Source organism: Penaeus chinensis, chromosome 4 (genome assembly GCF_019202785.1).
Source record: "Penaeus chinensis breed Huanghai No. 1 chromosome 4, ASM1920278v2, whole genome shotgun sequence".
NCBI classification, from domain to species: Eukaryota; Metazoa; Arthropoda; class Malacostraca; order Decapoda; family Penaeidae; genus Penaeus; species Penaeus chinensis.
Window position 1 is genome coordinate 6,748,641 of NC_061822.1, and position 15,210 is coordinate 6,763,850.

The 15,210-nt window shown below is 33.7% G+C and overlaps 1 protein-coding gene across 2 annotated transcripts in view; it reads left to right on the plus strand.

The window, feature by feature from the left end:
• The window catches only part of LOC125047924 (protein HID1-like), a 20,556-nt gene extending 6,102 nt beyond the window's left edge, over positions 1-14,454 (plus strand). The window contains exons 5-17 of one of the 2 annotated variants that reach the window (XM_047646472.1): positions 1-134; positions 360-601; positions 755-952; positions 1,108-1,198; positions 1,593-1,718; positions 1,987-2,091; positions 4,213-4,377; positions 5,084-5,317; positions 6,395-6,654; positions 8,138-8,269; positions 10,055-10,293; positions 10,525-10,683; positions 11,373-14,454. The exon at positions 1-134 is cut by the window's left edge and continues 35 nt beyond it. In XM_047646472.1, coding sequence (XP_047502428.1) covers positions 1-134; positions 360-601; positions 755-952; positions 1,108-1,198; positions 1,593-1,718; positions 1,987-2,091; positions 4,213-4,377; positions 5,084-5,317; positions 6,395-6,654; positions 8,138-8,269; positions 10,055-10,293; positions 10,525-10,683; positions 11,373-11,436 — 2,149 coding nt within the window. In that variant the 3' untranslated portion in view covers positions 11,437-14,454. The remainder of the gene's footprint in view (positions 135-359; positions 602-754; positions 953-1,107; positions 1,199-1,592; positions 1,719-1,986; positions 2,092-4,212; positions 4,378-5,083; positions 5,318-6,394; positions 6,655-8,137; positions 8,270-10,054; positions 10,294-10,524; positions 10,684-11,372) is intronic. The other variant, XM_047646478.1, reaches the window with a different exon arrangement.
• The last annotated feature ends 756 nt before the right edge of the window (positions 14,455-15,210 follow it).

A 15,210-nucleotide genomic window follows, 5' to 3' on the forward strand; every position in this document is an offset into this window, starting at 1 on the left:
CGAGTTCATCTGGGAGGCTGGTGTGGGATTTGCTCACTCTCCCCCTCATGTGCCAGCTCAAGACTTGAACCGAACGGAGATCCTCAAACTCATCCTCACCTGCTTCAGTCAGAGCATTTATCAGCCTTCTTCAGGTAAGTAAAATAACATATGTTTGATCTCAATATATCTAATGTAGTGTAATCTTAAATTAGTTCTTCATGTAAGAAAACCGATTATGAGCTACATGAATCTCTATTAGCTATTAGCTTTTTGTTAGCTTTTTTTCTCCTAAATGTGTTGACTATGTTGGTATGATATTGGTACACTTTTTTCTCAATTAATTATTTTCCTATTACAATATATATATTTATTGCCAGATGGGACCGAGTCTCCAAATCGCTGGATTGCAGTGTTCACTTCAGCTGACAATCGCCATGCCTTACCTCTCTTCACATCATTGCTTAACATTGTATGCGGTTATGATCCAGTGGGTTTTGGTGTCCCTTATAACCACTTGCTGTTCTCTGACACTCGAGAACCACTTGTGGAGGTGGCCCTACAGATTCTCATTACAACTTTAGATCATGATGTAACTGCTGCTTTGTCAGAGATAGAGGAGGTATGAACAGAATTGTCAAACAAATATGTTTTTTTTTTGTTTTTTTTGTGTTTATAGTGTTTGAAAATTATTGGTATTGTAATAAGATATTTCAAAATAGCCATGCTTAATATCTGAATTATCATTACTGATTTTAATAATTTTTTTTGATAGGCGACAGTCCCAGATAATCTCTTCATTAATTACCTGAGTCGCATCCATCGCGAGGAAGATTTCTCATTTGTCCTGCGTGGTTTCACAAGGCTCCTGAACAACCCACTTCAGCAAACATATCTTCCACATTCCACTAAGAAAGTCAACTTCCACCAGGAGTTGCTGGTTTTCTTCTGGAAGTTCTGTGATTATAATAAGGTAATTAGTCCTTAAAAATGATATAAAGATCCTTGTTTCATAGTTTATTTGTAGACAAAGTGATATTAGGTTTGAAAACAACTGTTCCTTCAATTTCTGATGATCATCACAAAGAGTATCATAATAAAAAAATATATGTATATTCTTTTTTTCAGAAATTCCTATTCTACGTACTAAAAAGTAGTGATGTCCTAGATATTCTTGTTCCCATACTATATCACCTCAATGATGCACGAGCAGACCAGTGTAAGTAAAATTTATTACCCTAGTTTGTTCAGATTTTTTGTTTCTGATAAGCTTGTTGAAATGTTAATTAAAGTAACATAGAAAAAAAAATCACCGAAATGTTTTAATGTTTGTCAGTGTTCATTTATATTTTATTGAATTTAAATTTTGCTCTATTATACCATATGTACACAGCATTAGTAGAGAGGGCACTCAGATCAGTTTTCTAGATCATATACAGGATTATTATTAAGTATTGCCAGCAATTGATATAGAAGTTAACTATATCAGTACATACAATCCTACCTTGGTGCCAATGAATTAATTGTTCTATTACTGATGGAAGGATTACATTCTTGGTATGATTGTAGATCTGAACCTACATTCTGTGGACTATATGATTTCTAACCTACAGCAAGAGTGGGCCTGATGCACATTGGTGTATTTATTCTCCTCCTGCTTAGTGGAGAAAGGAACTTTGGTGTTCGCCTTAACAAACCTTACACTGCATCTATGCCCATGGATATACCAGTGTTTACAGGTAGGTGTTTTTATTGGGATAAATGGTAATTGTAGAGGATATTGTGGGAACCATTACGTCTCTTTTGAGCCAATGGTTTCTGATAAAGAGAATGAATACTATTAGGCCTACTGAGAATGTTCATAAGTAGAAATCTAGTTTTACCCATTACTTATGCTGATTTTGATAATAATAGGCTTTATGATTAATTTTAGATTATTATTATGGACTTGATTGTTGAAACTAATGAACATTTGATCTAGTCTTTAAACTTAGATTTTCTTAATAGGTACTCATGCAGACCTTATGATCATCGTCTTTCACAAGATTATAACTACTGGCCACCAACGTCTCCAGCCCCTCTTTGACTGCCTTCTGACCATCCTAGTTAATGGTGAGTGAATCAGTTAAAGATCAGGAAGGGACCTAAACCCAGCTCAGTACCCACGCTCAAATCTAGTACCACACCCCCACACCCAAAACCACAGCTGCAGATCCACAATGATAACCATCTCCAACACCCAAAGCATAACCATAACCACTGCCCACACCTAAAACTACAACCATATATCCACATCCAAGACCACAACCATGCACCCACACCAAAAAACATAATCACACACCCATTCCCTAAAACTACGAACATCCACCCACACTCAAAACCACAATTACACACTCAGACTCAAAATCATAACCACTTATTCACACCCAGAACTGTAACTGCCACGACCCTCACATATCTAGATGCCAATTCGTGTACACCCATCAACTGATCACACCCCTGCTCTCACGCCCACACTTGCACCCAATAAACCCTATATGCTGACACATGTGTATACACACATTACAGAGTGATACGTGGCCAGAAAAATGTCACGATTCTTGTCCTAAACTAAAGCCAGAGTAGTTTTCAGCATGTAAGTTCCTGTATGACAATTTTCTTTGTATATTCATGATTGGTCATAGTAGAATAGTCTATGTAGAATATGGAAAGATGGTTAGCAGTGTTCTAAAGCTTTGCTATATTCTTTTTTTTAAGAAATTATAGAGATTCCTGAGAAGTGATTCTGATGATTCTGAGATAGTGATGTGCTTTCATAAAGAATGAGGTCTGAACCACAGACAGACCTGTTATTTGATGAAACAAGAATCCATACTTTATGAATGCATTACTTAACCCACTGATGTAGGGAATGCATGTCTACATGCATCCTCTGTTTTATTAATTTTGTTTTGATATCAATGGCTCCAGAAGCCCTTAACCCATCACCAACAGGGATACTATGTACGCACATGCCACTGTGAATTCAGCTTGTTAATTGTCTGTACATATTGATGGCTCCATAAGTATTTAATCAATTACTAGTCCTTCTTCTCTCACTTGTTAACCCTTTTCCTTGATTTTTGGAAATGTTCTTTTTAGTTTTATGTACTAATTGGTATTGTTGAATAGCAGTATGTTAATTATAATGGCTATAAGGATAACAACAACATCAATATCAAATAGCATTAAAAAAAATAAATCCCATAAACTCAAGCAAATTGAACTAAGGTCACGGCTTACTAATTGGTTCTTTGGTGGATAAGCACAAAACAAAACAAAACAATAGTGAACATTACATTTTCCAAGCAACAATGGATTTAAGCACCAAAGAGGCAATTACTAGGTTTACATGACTTTGTCTTGTTCATAATATTATGATTATCATCTTGACAATAATGGTATTCTTAATAGTTATAAAGTTTATTTTAATGATTATAGTAATAGAAGTAAAAAGCTATTTTCCTCTAAATTCAAAGAACTGAAGAGACAAATGAGGTTGGGTGAGCCAGGTAACTGACTCCTTGATGTCTAAGCAATTTGTGAAGCAGTTTATGTGAAAACAAAATTGATAGTGATTTGTCAAGATAGATGTAATTTTTTAATATTCATATCCTCCAAGTCTTTCAGGAAGCATAGTGACAGGTTCTAATTAATATTTGCAATACACTGTAAGCATTTTTTGTATTTGCCTAGTGTATTTTTCCCAAAGTATCCTCAATGAATATGTGTTAAAGGTCTATACTTTCTGTCCCTAATACATTCTATATTCAAAAACAGAGAAGGTTAACCTTGAAGTCCTCGTTTACATTTTTTCCCATAGACAGTCTCTCTGCAGAGATTAGGCTGATAATCATAAAAAAGTTTGATTGAAATATGTATGTAGCCTCTCCTTTTTCCTATCATTATACAAAAAAAAATTGTGAATAGGATATATTATTTATATTAAACAAAGACTTTGTAAGCACATAACCAACCTAGATTTCCTTCTCAGGACCGAGTTTACCAATGGAACCAAACAAAGCGGTCAAACCTGTGATATCCTAAGTAAATAAAGGATAATACGACAATTATTAGAAAGGCTTTGAAAAATTATAAAATGAAGATTGTATCACTATCATACTTACTACATTCTTGGTGAAGAGGCTTTAAATTGTGTGCAGTTTAACTCAGTGTTTACTTTTCACTTTCCAGTATCGCCATACATCAAGACAATGTCAATGGTGGCTGCCAATAAGTTACTGCATCTCCTGGAGGCTTTTTCTACCCCTTGGTTCCTCTTTTCTGCACCACATCATCACCATCTGGTCTTCTTCCTCCTGGAAACATTCAATAATATCATCCAGTATCAGTTTGATGGTGAGTAATTTAGTTCCGATTTATAACATGGATGTCGTTTCCTTAAGGACCTCTGAATGTCATGCCTTGTTCTAGCTTGGGTCCTGGTTAAATGGTAATGCAACTTGACTGAGGCCAGGAGATAATATAGTAAACTTTTTTTTTCATTTTTTTTTCAAGTATTTTATCACCATTCTTATTTTTTTGTTTTTCTTTTGTAATATTTTGATCCAACCTTGCTCATTATGAAAGTCTTGTTCAAATTGCCACTAAGGCATGAGAAAAGGTATATAAGCTACAACACAGAGGAACTTGAAACCTGAAAAAATTACCTCTCACACAAATGAAAATGGGAAACTTTGACCAAATATGATTTCAAAAATTACTGTGAGTAATATCCATCATCTTTGTGAAAATTCTGATATCTGTATAACACACATGGTTTTATAGAGAGAGAAAATAAATGGTTTTACTTGTAGATAGTAAATAACTTAGGTAGGTACTTAAAATTAACATTTAACCATTTGAAATATATAATTTTTTTTGTATGCACAGGTATAAATGGTCAAAAGACAAAGAAAAAGTATAGTTTGCATGGCTTAGGGGATGGGATGGAGGGTGTTTTGACAGCTTGCATATGATTGTCAGGGATAAAGCTGAAGATATAATATGTCATGAGCACCAGTCAGTGTTCAGTGGGTTAATGCTTGTTAATCTACACTAACAGGTAACAGCAACCTGGTCTACACAATCATTAGGAAACGGCAGGTGTTCCACTCCCTTGCAAACCTTCCAACGGACTGTGGTAGCATTAACAAATCCCTCAATAAGCGAGGGAAGAGACCACTTGTCCGACAGCACTCCTCAAAGTCCCACCACGGCAGCCAGACTATGGAAGGAGCTCAGCCTGCACAGCCAGCTCAGCCTGGTACGAAGACTGCCACCCTTGCAGCTATGCCAGGTAAGAGAGAGTAATGTTTACTGGGTATGTGTATACACTGTTTCTCTTGGTGCACGGGTTAGATCAGAGTTTAAAGGTGATGAGGTCCTACACGTCTATATCAGTATCTATATATCTTTATCTGTCTGTATCTATATCATTATCCATATATATCTATATCTGTCTATGTATCTGCTTACCTATCAGTCAATCTCTGTCTGTCTGTCTATCTTTCTATCTGTCTGTCTATCTATCTATCTATCTATCTATCTCTATCTATCTATCTATCTATTTATTTATATATCTATATATCTACCTATCTGTTTATCGGTCAATCTATCAATCAATTTAACCCATTCGCCCTGGATCTATGTTCTGCCCCCTGTAGTTTTTACACATTTATTTATTGTATTTACACATAGATGGCTCTACAAGTTCTTAATCACCAAATAGCCAGTTATCAGAACTACCTATCTCAGCTGTTTACCCTTTTCCTTCATTTTAGGAAAGGGTCTTTTTTATCATTTCATTGTCTAAAATATTTGAATGACAATTTAATAATCATAACATCAGGATCGGTAATTAGGGCCTACTGATAGACTCCTTGCCAGCTGAGCACATGTGGAGCCATCTGTATGTAACAAAATGTCTACAGTATATTTCAAATGAAAAGTGTAGCCAAAAAATAAAAAGATAGCAAAAGAAAGAAAATTTCCCATTAAATGTTCACTGCACACAGCTCCCAACCTCTCTGATATGATAAGCAATCATCACACTTTGCATAATGCTAAAAAATACAAACATGATGTCCCATCAAATTTTAAAAAGTCATTAGGTAGCTTCCACCCCAGCATTGTCTCCAATGCCCTAAGTTATGGAAAGTGCAATTTAACATAAACTCCCTTCTTGACATAATGAGGCTACTGACTTGTCCAGGCCAGTGTGACTCGTAGTTTTGGAATGACAACAAAAATGTTTTGCTGAGGCTAAGTACACCCCAGATTTCTGTATCAGGGTTCATTTCCATGTATTTATATTGAACTCATGGTACATTTTAACATAAGGGCTCACTGCCAGTGAAACTGTTTTATCTTTCAGGATTAGAGAAAATGACAGAGAAGGAATCAGCTCACCCAACCACACAGCAGCTAAACGAACTCACAACCTCAGCCACTGTTAATGGGGATTTGGTAGGGCCAGTGTCGCCTACATCTCTCGTAGCTCCAGCAGCGATTGGAGAAAGCATTCCCCAAGATGTGAGTGATACAACTTCTTCCATTCCAAAAGGCACAAGTATTCAGCCACCAACAGAAGACCACAACTTGCCTGCTGTTGATGAGCTCAAGATTTCTGACAAGGTAATGTAAAAGGATACTATATACTATATATATATATATATATATATATATATATATATATATATATATATATATGTATGTAGAATAGTATAAAAAAAGGAGATTGACAATCTTAGGATCATTTAGTCACATTTCAGAATACTCAGCCTCCAAGAACAAATGACTTGGTGTAAAAGTGGTAGCATTTCAGATCTTGATATACCTGAAATTATTTTAAAGAAAAGGAAAGAAAGGAAGGGAAAAAGTTGTCATCAACTTTTGTTATTGCATTCTACTAAATGCGGATAATTAATGCCTTTCCTGTCATCTTAAATACTATACTTCTGTCCTTACTATCATGTCTCTTCATATTCCATTTCAATTTGTTGAAACCAAGGGAGTTTATAACTACTTATTGGAATCTCAAAAGTGAATGGTATTGTACAGTTTTGGGTATTTTGGATTTGTTAAAGAAAGGGGGATAGTCTTGCATAAAACAGTTTTTACCGTGTGTGATGAATATGTTACATCATAACTACTTTTGTTTCTGTTGGATTTTACAGACAAACAGATTTTTTGACTAATGTGTGAAGCATTTGATGATGTAGCATGTACCCTGATGAGACTGATATATATGAATGATTTACTTCAAAAAAGCCAGTCAGTAACCAGTACAGCATTCAGTTTAATAGTTGGCTGCAATTAATTTTTTTTGTAGGGAGTAAGCAGTCTTTGTGATAACTCCTTAATATTTCCATGGTAGACAAGTGCCACTTTGCATCCCACTCAGGTATATATTTTTCATCAAATTCAGAAATTGAAAATTTTCCTTTTGAAAATAGTCAGTGGTTATAGAATACTAATAAAAAATACAAAAGGTCCCGAATGTGTGATTCAGTTCTCTCTTTTTTTTTTTACCCAGTGTGGTCAAAAGACACACTAAAACTTAGGCAAGGATGGCTGGTAAGAAGCAAGGGATGTCAGATTGAATATTTGATTATTCAACTTATTTCCCACACAGAGAATTAAACATAGCCATAAACCCAGATTGCAATGTTATTTAAGCTATCCTTGCCTAGGTAAACACAATATATTGTTAGCCTCTGTGGAAGGGTTCAGGAACTAATCTAAGGCATTGTGATTTGCATTTCAATTATTTTTCACTGCACTGTGTTAAATCTTTTGAAATATACCACTTAATTTACAAATTATAATTCAAGTGTTGCCGCTGAAAAAAGCTTAGAATATATCAATTATATGTTAGCCATATTATCATTATGATTGATTTTACTTAGTCAAAATGACATTTCATACACATGGTATAACCACATCTTGACATCTTTCCCAGTGTCGTTTATAAACCATTTTTGACTCCACACAACCTTCACACTCCTTTCAAGTCCCATATCATCATTCCTTGAAGTCTCCTTACCCTGAGGTTGCCATGCTATATACTACTTCCCACCCCCAAACATACTGAGCTCTACATGTAACGGTTATGCAGGAGGAGAGTGAGGTGGAAGGGGAGGAGAGTCTGTGCAGATGGCCGGGGGAGGTTGAGGAGATGGAAGGGGACACTAAAACTCTTCTCCTAACTGATCTCCAGCCGGCTCCCCTCAGCCTCACGACATCTATGGTGGGCAGCATCATATGTTGCAGAGCATGTGCAAGGCATCCCTTTGCATCCGTACTCTAGCATCTCTTGATTACCATCTTAGAGTTGTATTTTGGCTGTCAGAGCTGTAGATTTTATTTTTTCATTACTATGTATTATCTACTGTATTTACTTGTTTATTTATTTGTTGATTTATGTATTTACATTTTTAGTTTCTTAAAGTAGTATTGGAAGGGGATGATTTCACTGCATTTCAGTGAATAATTGTGTATTTACATGACTGAAAGTTTATGGCTTATTGTTAATCCTTAGATAATATTATATTCTTGTGGGGAAGAGCTGGGGGCATAATATTACATCCAAATCTTGGTTGAGTGGAATTTAGCCTGGCTGAGTCGGGGTGCCTAGCTGCTCTAAACCCATCAATTAGGAGTTAAAGGTTTTGAGACTATAAGGGAAGAAGACACACAAAAAGGAAATATTGGATATTGTTGTCTAATTCTTATACCAAGGCATGTCAGATCTCCAAGAACCAAGAAGTAAATAGGATTTATTATTATTATTATTATTTTTTTTTTTTACTTTTTACTATTATTATTATTATTTTACTTTTTATTATTACTATTTTTTGTTGTAGTTTTAGTTTTGATAAATTGATTTTTTATTTTTTTTTCCATGGATGTTCTTTAATTTGTTTTCTTTTTTCTCGTTTATTTTAACACTGTGTTTTAAGTCTTTTTTATATACTGGTAATATCACTGCATGTATAGTATTGGACTGAAGCTCTTTTGTAATAATGTAACATCAAACTACTAATATGCCACAGTACTTTGAATTAATTTTATTAACGTGTATAGTGCACCCATAGAAATAGAGCCATGCAATGTTGAATGTAATTTGATTGCATAAATCTAACAAAAGTAGATAATGTGCTTTGATAAAAAAAAAAGGAAAAAAGTGACTCACTGTATTTATATGTATAAGGTAGTAAGGTAGAAAGTGAAAAGGTAAGCTGAGCAATTTTTTATACTATCTTATTTTTTTTCTCTGTGAGATTGATGGCAGGAAGTACTTTCAGGTTCACCCACGTCCTTGCCACTTTTTGCAGGGATTTTATATATCCTCTATATAGAATATAAGCAAGTCAAGGAGATTTAAGTCCATTCATGGTTCATGTGCTATATATCAAAAGGTTTAGGAAAGAGAAGGAAGAAAAAAGACAACAGCAGCTTTCGGGAATTTTACAGAGAACTTTCCTTTTCATTTGCAGGAACTAGAATGGAAACATTGTATGATAAGAAATGATTAAGGAGATTTGTGTAAGATGTGAATGCCCTAGAGATAGAAACAGTGAAAAAGCCTACCAACAACAATGTCAGTGTTTCATGGAAATTGATCTTGGGTCATAATGCAGAATTCTAAATGCTAAGAAAGAGAATGGATTCTAGGTTATTTAGCATTATATTCTGGATTGCTTGTATATTTATTTATTTATCAAAATTGATATGCACAAAATTCATTGCAATATTTATGTTTTTTTTTTTATCCTTTTTTTTAAGTATTGCTTATTTCAGTGCCCTGTAAACCTAACAAGCCTACTGTACACCTCTTGCATGCTTCCTGCAGAGAAATTGAAAGCATGTATGTTTTCACAAACCAAAGTTATATAAACAGAGTTCCTTCACATTGTTTCTATCTTTTCTTTTATAAGAGGATTGAGTTCAGGATATTTTTTTCAAATTCTCTTTCAGAAAGAGAGAGAAAAAAAATGCACAGTTTCAATATCATCATTTTTAATTATTTCAGCCCAACCGACCTGAGAGCCCTGCCCTATCGTTGAAGTCAGCCCTGTCCGACTCTTCTGGGCCCAGCACCATGTCAGTGCCACAGTCAGAGTCGGCAGGTTCAGCATTGGGAGGCTCGGCACAGCAGTGGCAGCCCAGCTCTGCCTGGGTGCTCAGCTGGAAGAATAAGCTCCCCCTTCAGACCATTATGCGGTTGCTGCAAGTGCTTGTTCCGCAAGTGGAGAAAATCTGCATTGATAAGTGTGTTTTGCTTTTGAAGCTACTGGTTGTTTAAAAAAATTTCCTATTCTTTTTCTTCTTTGCACCTTTTTAGCTTATACAAGTTTATCAGTTTGTCATAGGGTATAACCTGTCTGTCCCTCTTTCTACTTAATCATCTATCTGTTTATATGCCTATTTATCTGTTTATGTAATTATAAATGAATAAACCTTAGGGTATTCAATTGTAAGAAAACATTCTGTGCTTTCTAGGGGATTAACAGACGAAAGTGAGATCCTACGTTTCCTGCAGCATGGAACTTTAGTAGGACTGTTGCCGGTTCCTCATCCTATTTTGATTCGCAAATACCAGGCCAATGCTGGTACTGCTACCTGGTTCCGTACTTATATGTGGGGCATCATTTATCTAAGGTAAGGGATTGTCTTAATGTTTTTGAAATATTGCTTGTAGTCATTCTTGATATGAGCAACTTATTAATATATTGTAAATGTTTTGTCATAGATGTAATAGAGAGTGCATGGGTATGAACTGTGTGAATCTTTGTGTTTGTGTCTGTCCTTATATATTATATATTTGCTGAAGTGGTTATTCACTAAGGAGTCAATTACTAATCATTCCCAACTCACCTGTTTACCCATGTCAATTTTTGGAAAGATTATATTTTATTTTATATTGCTATTAGTATGGTTAAAAACATTATGATAATGACAATGTTAACAGCAGTACAAACAACATCAACATTAATAGCCTTGGATTTTTTTTTTTCCCCTGAAAGAGGAAAATAGCTGAGCATTTGTGGAGGCATATATTTGCAAACAATTTTCAATAATGAAATTGGCAGTAGACAGTGTGATTACCTAGCACCATTGGATTAATCTCATTCCAGTAGATCATCCTATACTGCTCATTTCCACATTACTCTCTCTGTGCATTTTTGTTATTCAAAAAAAAAAAAAAAAATGTATTTATGTATTCCACCTCTCCAATGCTGAAAAGTTTATGTGTGGTAGTGTATATTGTAGAATGATATGTGTTCTATAGATTTGTTTGAGAGGAAAAGGGACAAACTAAATTCTCATTTCATACTTTTACTTTTCAGAAATGTTGATCCTCCAATATGGTACGACACAGACGTGAAACTATTTGAAATTCAGCGGATATAAAGTATCTTTAATGTGGTCAACAAAGAATATACATTTGTCTTGAGAAGGTACTGGCCTGTGCTGACTCTCATGACAAAACCAATTAATGGATATTTTAATTTATTATATGCACTACCTGTATAAGAATTTCAAAAGATTACTATTAATTTGGACAGAAAATTTATGTGACAGGTAATGCAGTACATGGAGCTTGTTTTTCTTTTCTATCTGATTCATGTAGAATTGAGGTTTGATATTTATTTGATGTGTTTTTTGTTTCATTTCTCTTTTAGTCATGAAATTAAACTTGGTTGCACTGTTTCTGTATCAATTTTGTTTTATAAAGGAATGTAAGAGGCCAGATATTGTGAAGAATAATGCATTTCTTTTTGAGTGAAATGTTCTAATGTGCTGAAGCTAAGCGCTAGATATTTGTAGTAAAAGTGGAAGGTGGTGGTATTATTAAGTCATAGAATTCCAGCATGTATTGTGTTTGATGTTTTGCGTGGGAAAAATTAAATGTGAAAAATCAGAATGAAAAAAAAAAAAAAATGTATGGGAATTACTGGTAATGTATGTCTTACATTGCTGCCAAAATTGTCTTGATAAGAAATATTATGCTTTTGAAGTCTCATGCTTCTGGTATGATAACCGATATTTAGTTCTTGAATAGGAACTCTTGTCGATAAGAAAGAACAAAGACCTGAGCTCGGGCTGTTTTCCAAACTAGTTTAAGTTTGTCCTTGGTGAAAGCCTAAGTTCTAATTCATATGTAATAAAATTCACTAAAAAACTACAGGGGACAGTTATATACCCATAGTCATTGGATCAGTTAAGCATCAGAAGCACAAGAGATGGTATTTCTTATCAAGGCAGTATTGGTATATTCACCACTGATCAAAAAGAGATCTTAATTGTATTGAAACAAAATTTCCTGAAACTATGCCTTAAAAAGTGGAATAGTGTTATTTATTTTTGCTGTTAGATACCATGGTAAATCTTTATCTTTTAATAAGAACTGTAAACCATGTTATGTAATTTAATATTTTTGCGGATCAAATTATGATAGACACTGAAGAATTTAACGAACAAATACTGATAAGTATTGAAGAATTTAGGTTAACAAATGTTAAAAATTATTGAAGATTTTTGAAGAACAAATGTTGACATGCAGAACTAATGTATTTTTGTTGTATCAAGCAGAATGGCTTGCAGATTTAGTATTGGTTTAAATTGCCTCTGATTTTGGACTTAGCTAATGAGGTTTTTGCTTCTAGTCATACTTTCTAGTTTCTGCTTTACTTATGACAGGTTATGTAGATGACAGTATTGTCTTCACATTAGGTTTATATACAAACATAGCTATGTAGGTTTTTCTTTGTAAAGGGAGAGATTTTTTTTTTTTTTTTGATATACCAGGCTATCCAGATTTGACATGTTTTGGAACTTGTTCATGTCTGTTGAATCCCTTTTTCATCATTATTAGATATTTTTTTTATTTTACCCTTGACTTGGATTCTTGGATTCCATTATTAATTTCTCTTATATAATTTATTTGGTTAGTTGTTTTGCATATAATGGGAAAATTGGTTGATAAAATATCTCAGTCAAAACACTTATTTTCCTCTGATGTCTTCTCTACCAAAGGCCACGTGGAACGGAAAACATGACAAAGACTTTGCTGCTAGGCTACAGTTGCTGAAAGAAAGAAATGCAATGCTAATAAGGTAGAGGTTACAGTGCAAGGGTAAAATTTAAAAGCTCTTGTATTAAAAGGCCTCAGGAACTGAAAGGTTCTGAACATCTGAATGTTACTTATTCATTTAATGAGTCTCTTTTTTTTTTTTTTTTCACTAGATAATTTATAAGATGTGACTTGTTATTTTTCTGATTATTAAGCTGTACTTACGTTTTAGAACATATTAAGTGTGTATATTACCTGAATATATAATCACCACAGGAGGAAATGTAAATGACTGTATATGCAATATGAAATGTGCAATATATTATTTCAAGGAAAATATTTTTGCTTGAGAAACAGCTTTTAAGTATATAAAAAAATATGAACATAACATTCAGTATTACACTATATTAGTACATAATTTGAAATCATTCTTTTGTAACTGAAAGAAAACACAAGGTCAGTTCTACATCTATATTTATTTGTTTCCATGTATACATTCAAAAGAAAATATATACTTGGTATATGTATTTATAATAAAACCATATATATGTACTTTCTGTATACTTAGGTGTTTTATGCATTTAAAGTATATGAAATTCCATTGAGTACATTCCACTGTTGATTTTTCCTTCTTGAAGGATGTATGGAAAAAATATTGCATGTAGAATCACTGTATATTTACATGTCTACTATAACTGCTAGAATGTAGGATTTAATAATAAAAAAAAAATTAAGAAGAATGATATATATGGAGCTTCATGATAAGTAAATTTTTTTTTTTTCTCAAAGAATTTCTTCAGATGTTTCGAGGCTTTTCCACAATATGGAATATGAGCTTGTAAACACCAGCATGTCATACCAATAGCCCCATCTCTTGTTTACAATGCTTGTAAAAGAGTAAAACATTTTGGGCCCCAGGGTCACAAACGAAAGCCGTATGAAAGCAATTTCTCTTCCAATTTGATCTCAAGGCTTAATTCTCGAAAGGATAAGTAAGAAGAGGCTGTTTTTCCCTTGAGTGAGAACTTGGAGAAAGGCCAAGTTAAATAGTACCTGCTTATCTGACAATTTCTAAACCAGGAAATGGAGTTACTCAGAAGAGTTACTCAATGTTACTTGACATATGATTGTATTTTTGTTTTAACTAATTTATGAAGTAGAAGAAAAGTATTTGTATTAATTATTGGTTAGGTCAATAATTCTATTATTATTGTTATTTTAAGAAATTAACAATACCATGAAATACAATTTATAAATAGAGTTTTGATTTTACTTCTGTATACTAATGCATTTATCAGGCTGAATATGGCTGTAGCTGCTATTAAAATCCAAAATACTTTGTGTATAAAGATTTATTGTTTGTCTTATTACCATATATTGTGCCTTTACCGGCATGCTGTTGAAATATACATTTTTTGATTGTATATAAGTTTTGACATTCAGAATATTTATTACTTATTTTATAGGGTAAGTGGAAAATGAAATTTAAATTTGAAATGAACAAAAACAGTTAAAAGGGAATATTATATTAAAAGAGAGTATTATCAAACATTAATTGCATTATAGAAATTGCTGAAATGCCTATAATGATTAACCCAATCGCCCCAAATGGCAAGAATACAAGCCATGCCCACTGTAATACAAGTTTATTTATTGTATTTGCATATAGATGGCTCTACAAGTGCTTAAGTCACCAAGGAGTTGGTTATTAGTCCTACCTATCTTACCTGTTTACCCTTTTCCTTGAAAAAAGGGTCTTTTGCACTATTTTGTTGTCTTAAATATTATAGAGATTTTAATAACAATTTAATATTCATAAAATCAATAACAATAATAACAGTATCAATATCGGTTTCTCACCAATTCAAGGAATGAGGAAATCAGGATCGGTAACTAGGGTCTACTGATAGACTCCTTGGTGGCTGAGCACATGTGGAGCCATCTGTATGTAACAAAATTCACAAAAAAAAAAAATACAGGAGGAGAACATCAATCCATGGCAGTTGGGTTAATATGAGTCAACCTTAAGGCTAGTAATGTTTTAGCAATGAATTCTTGTGTTTTAATTTCTACCATTCCTTAGTTTCATAGTATGATTAGTCATTTGTATT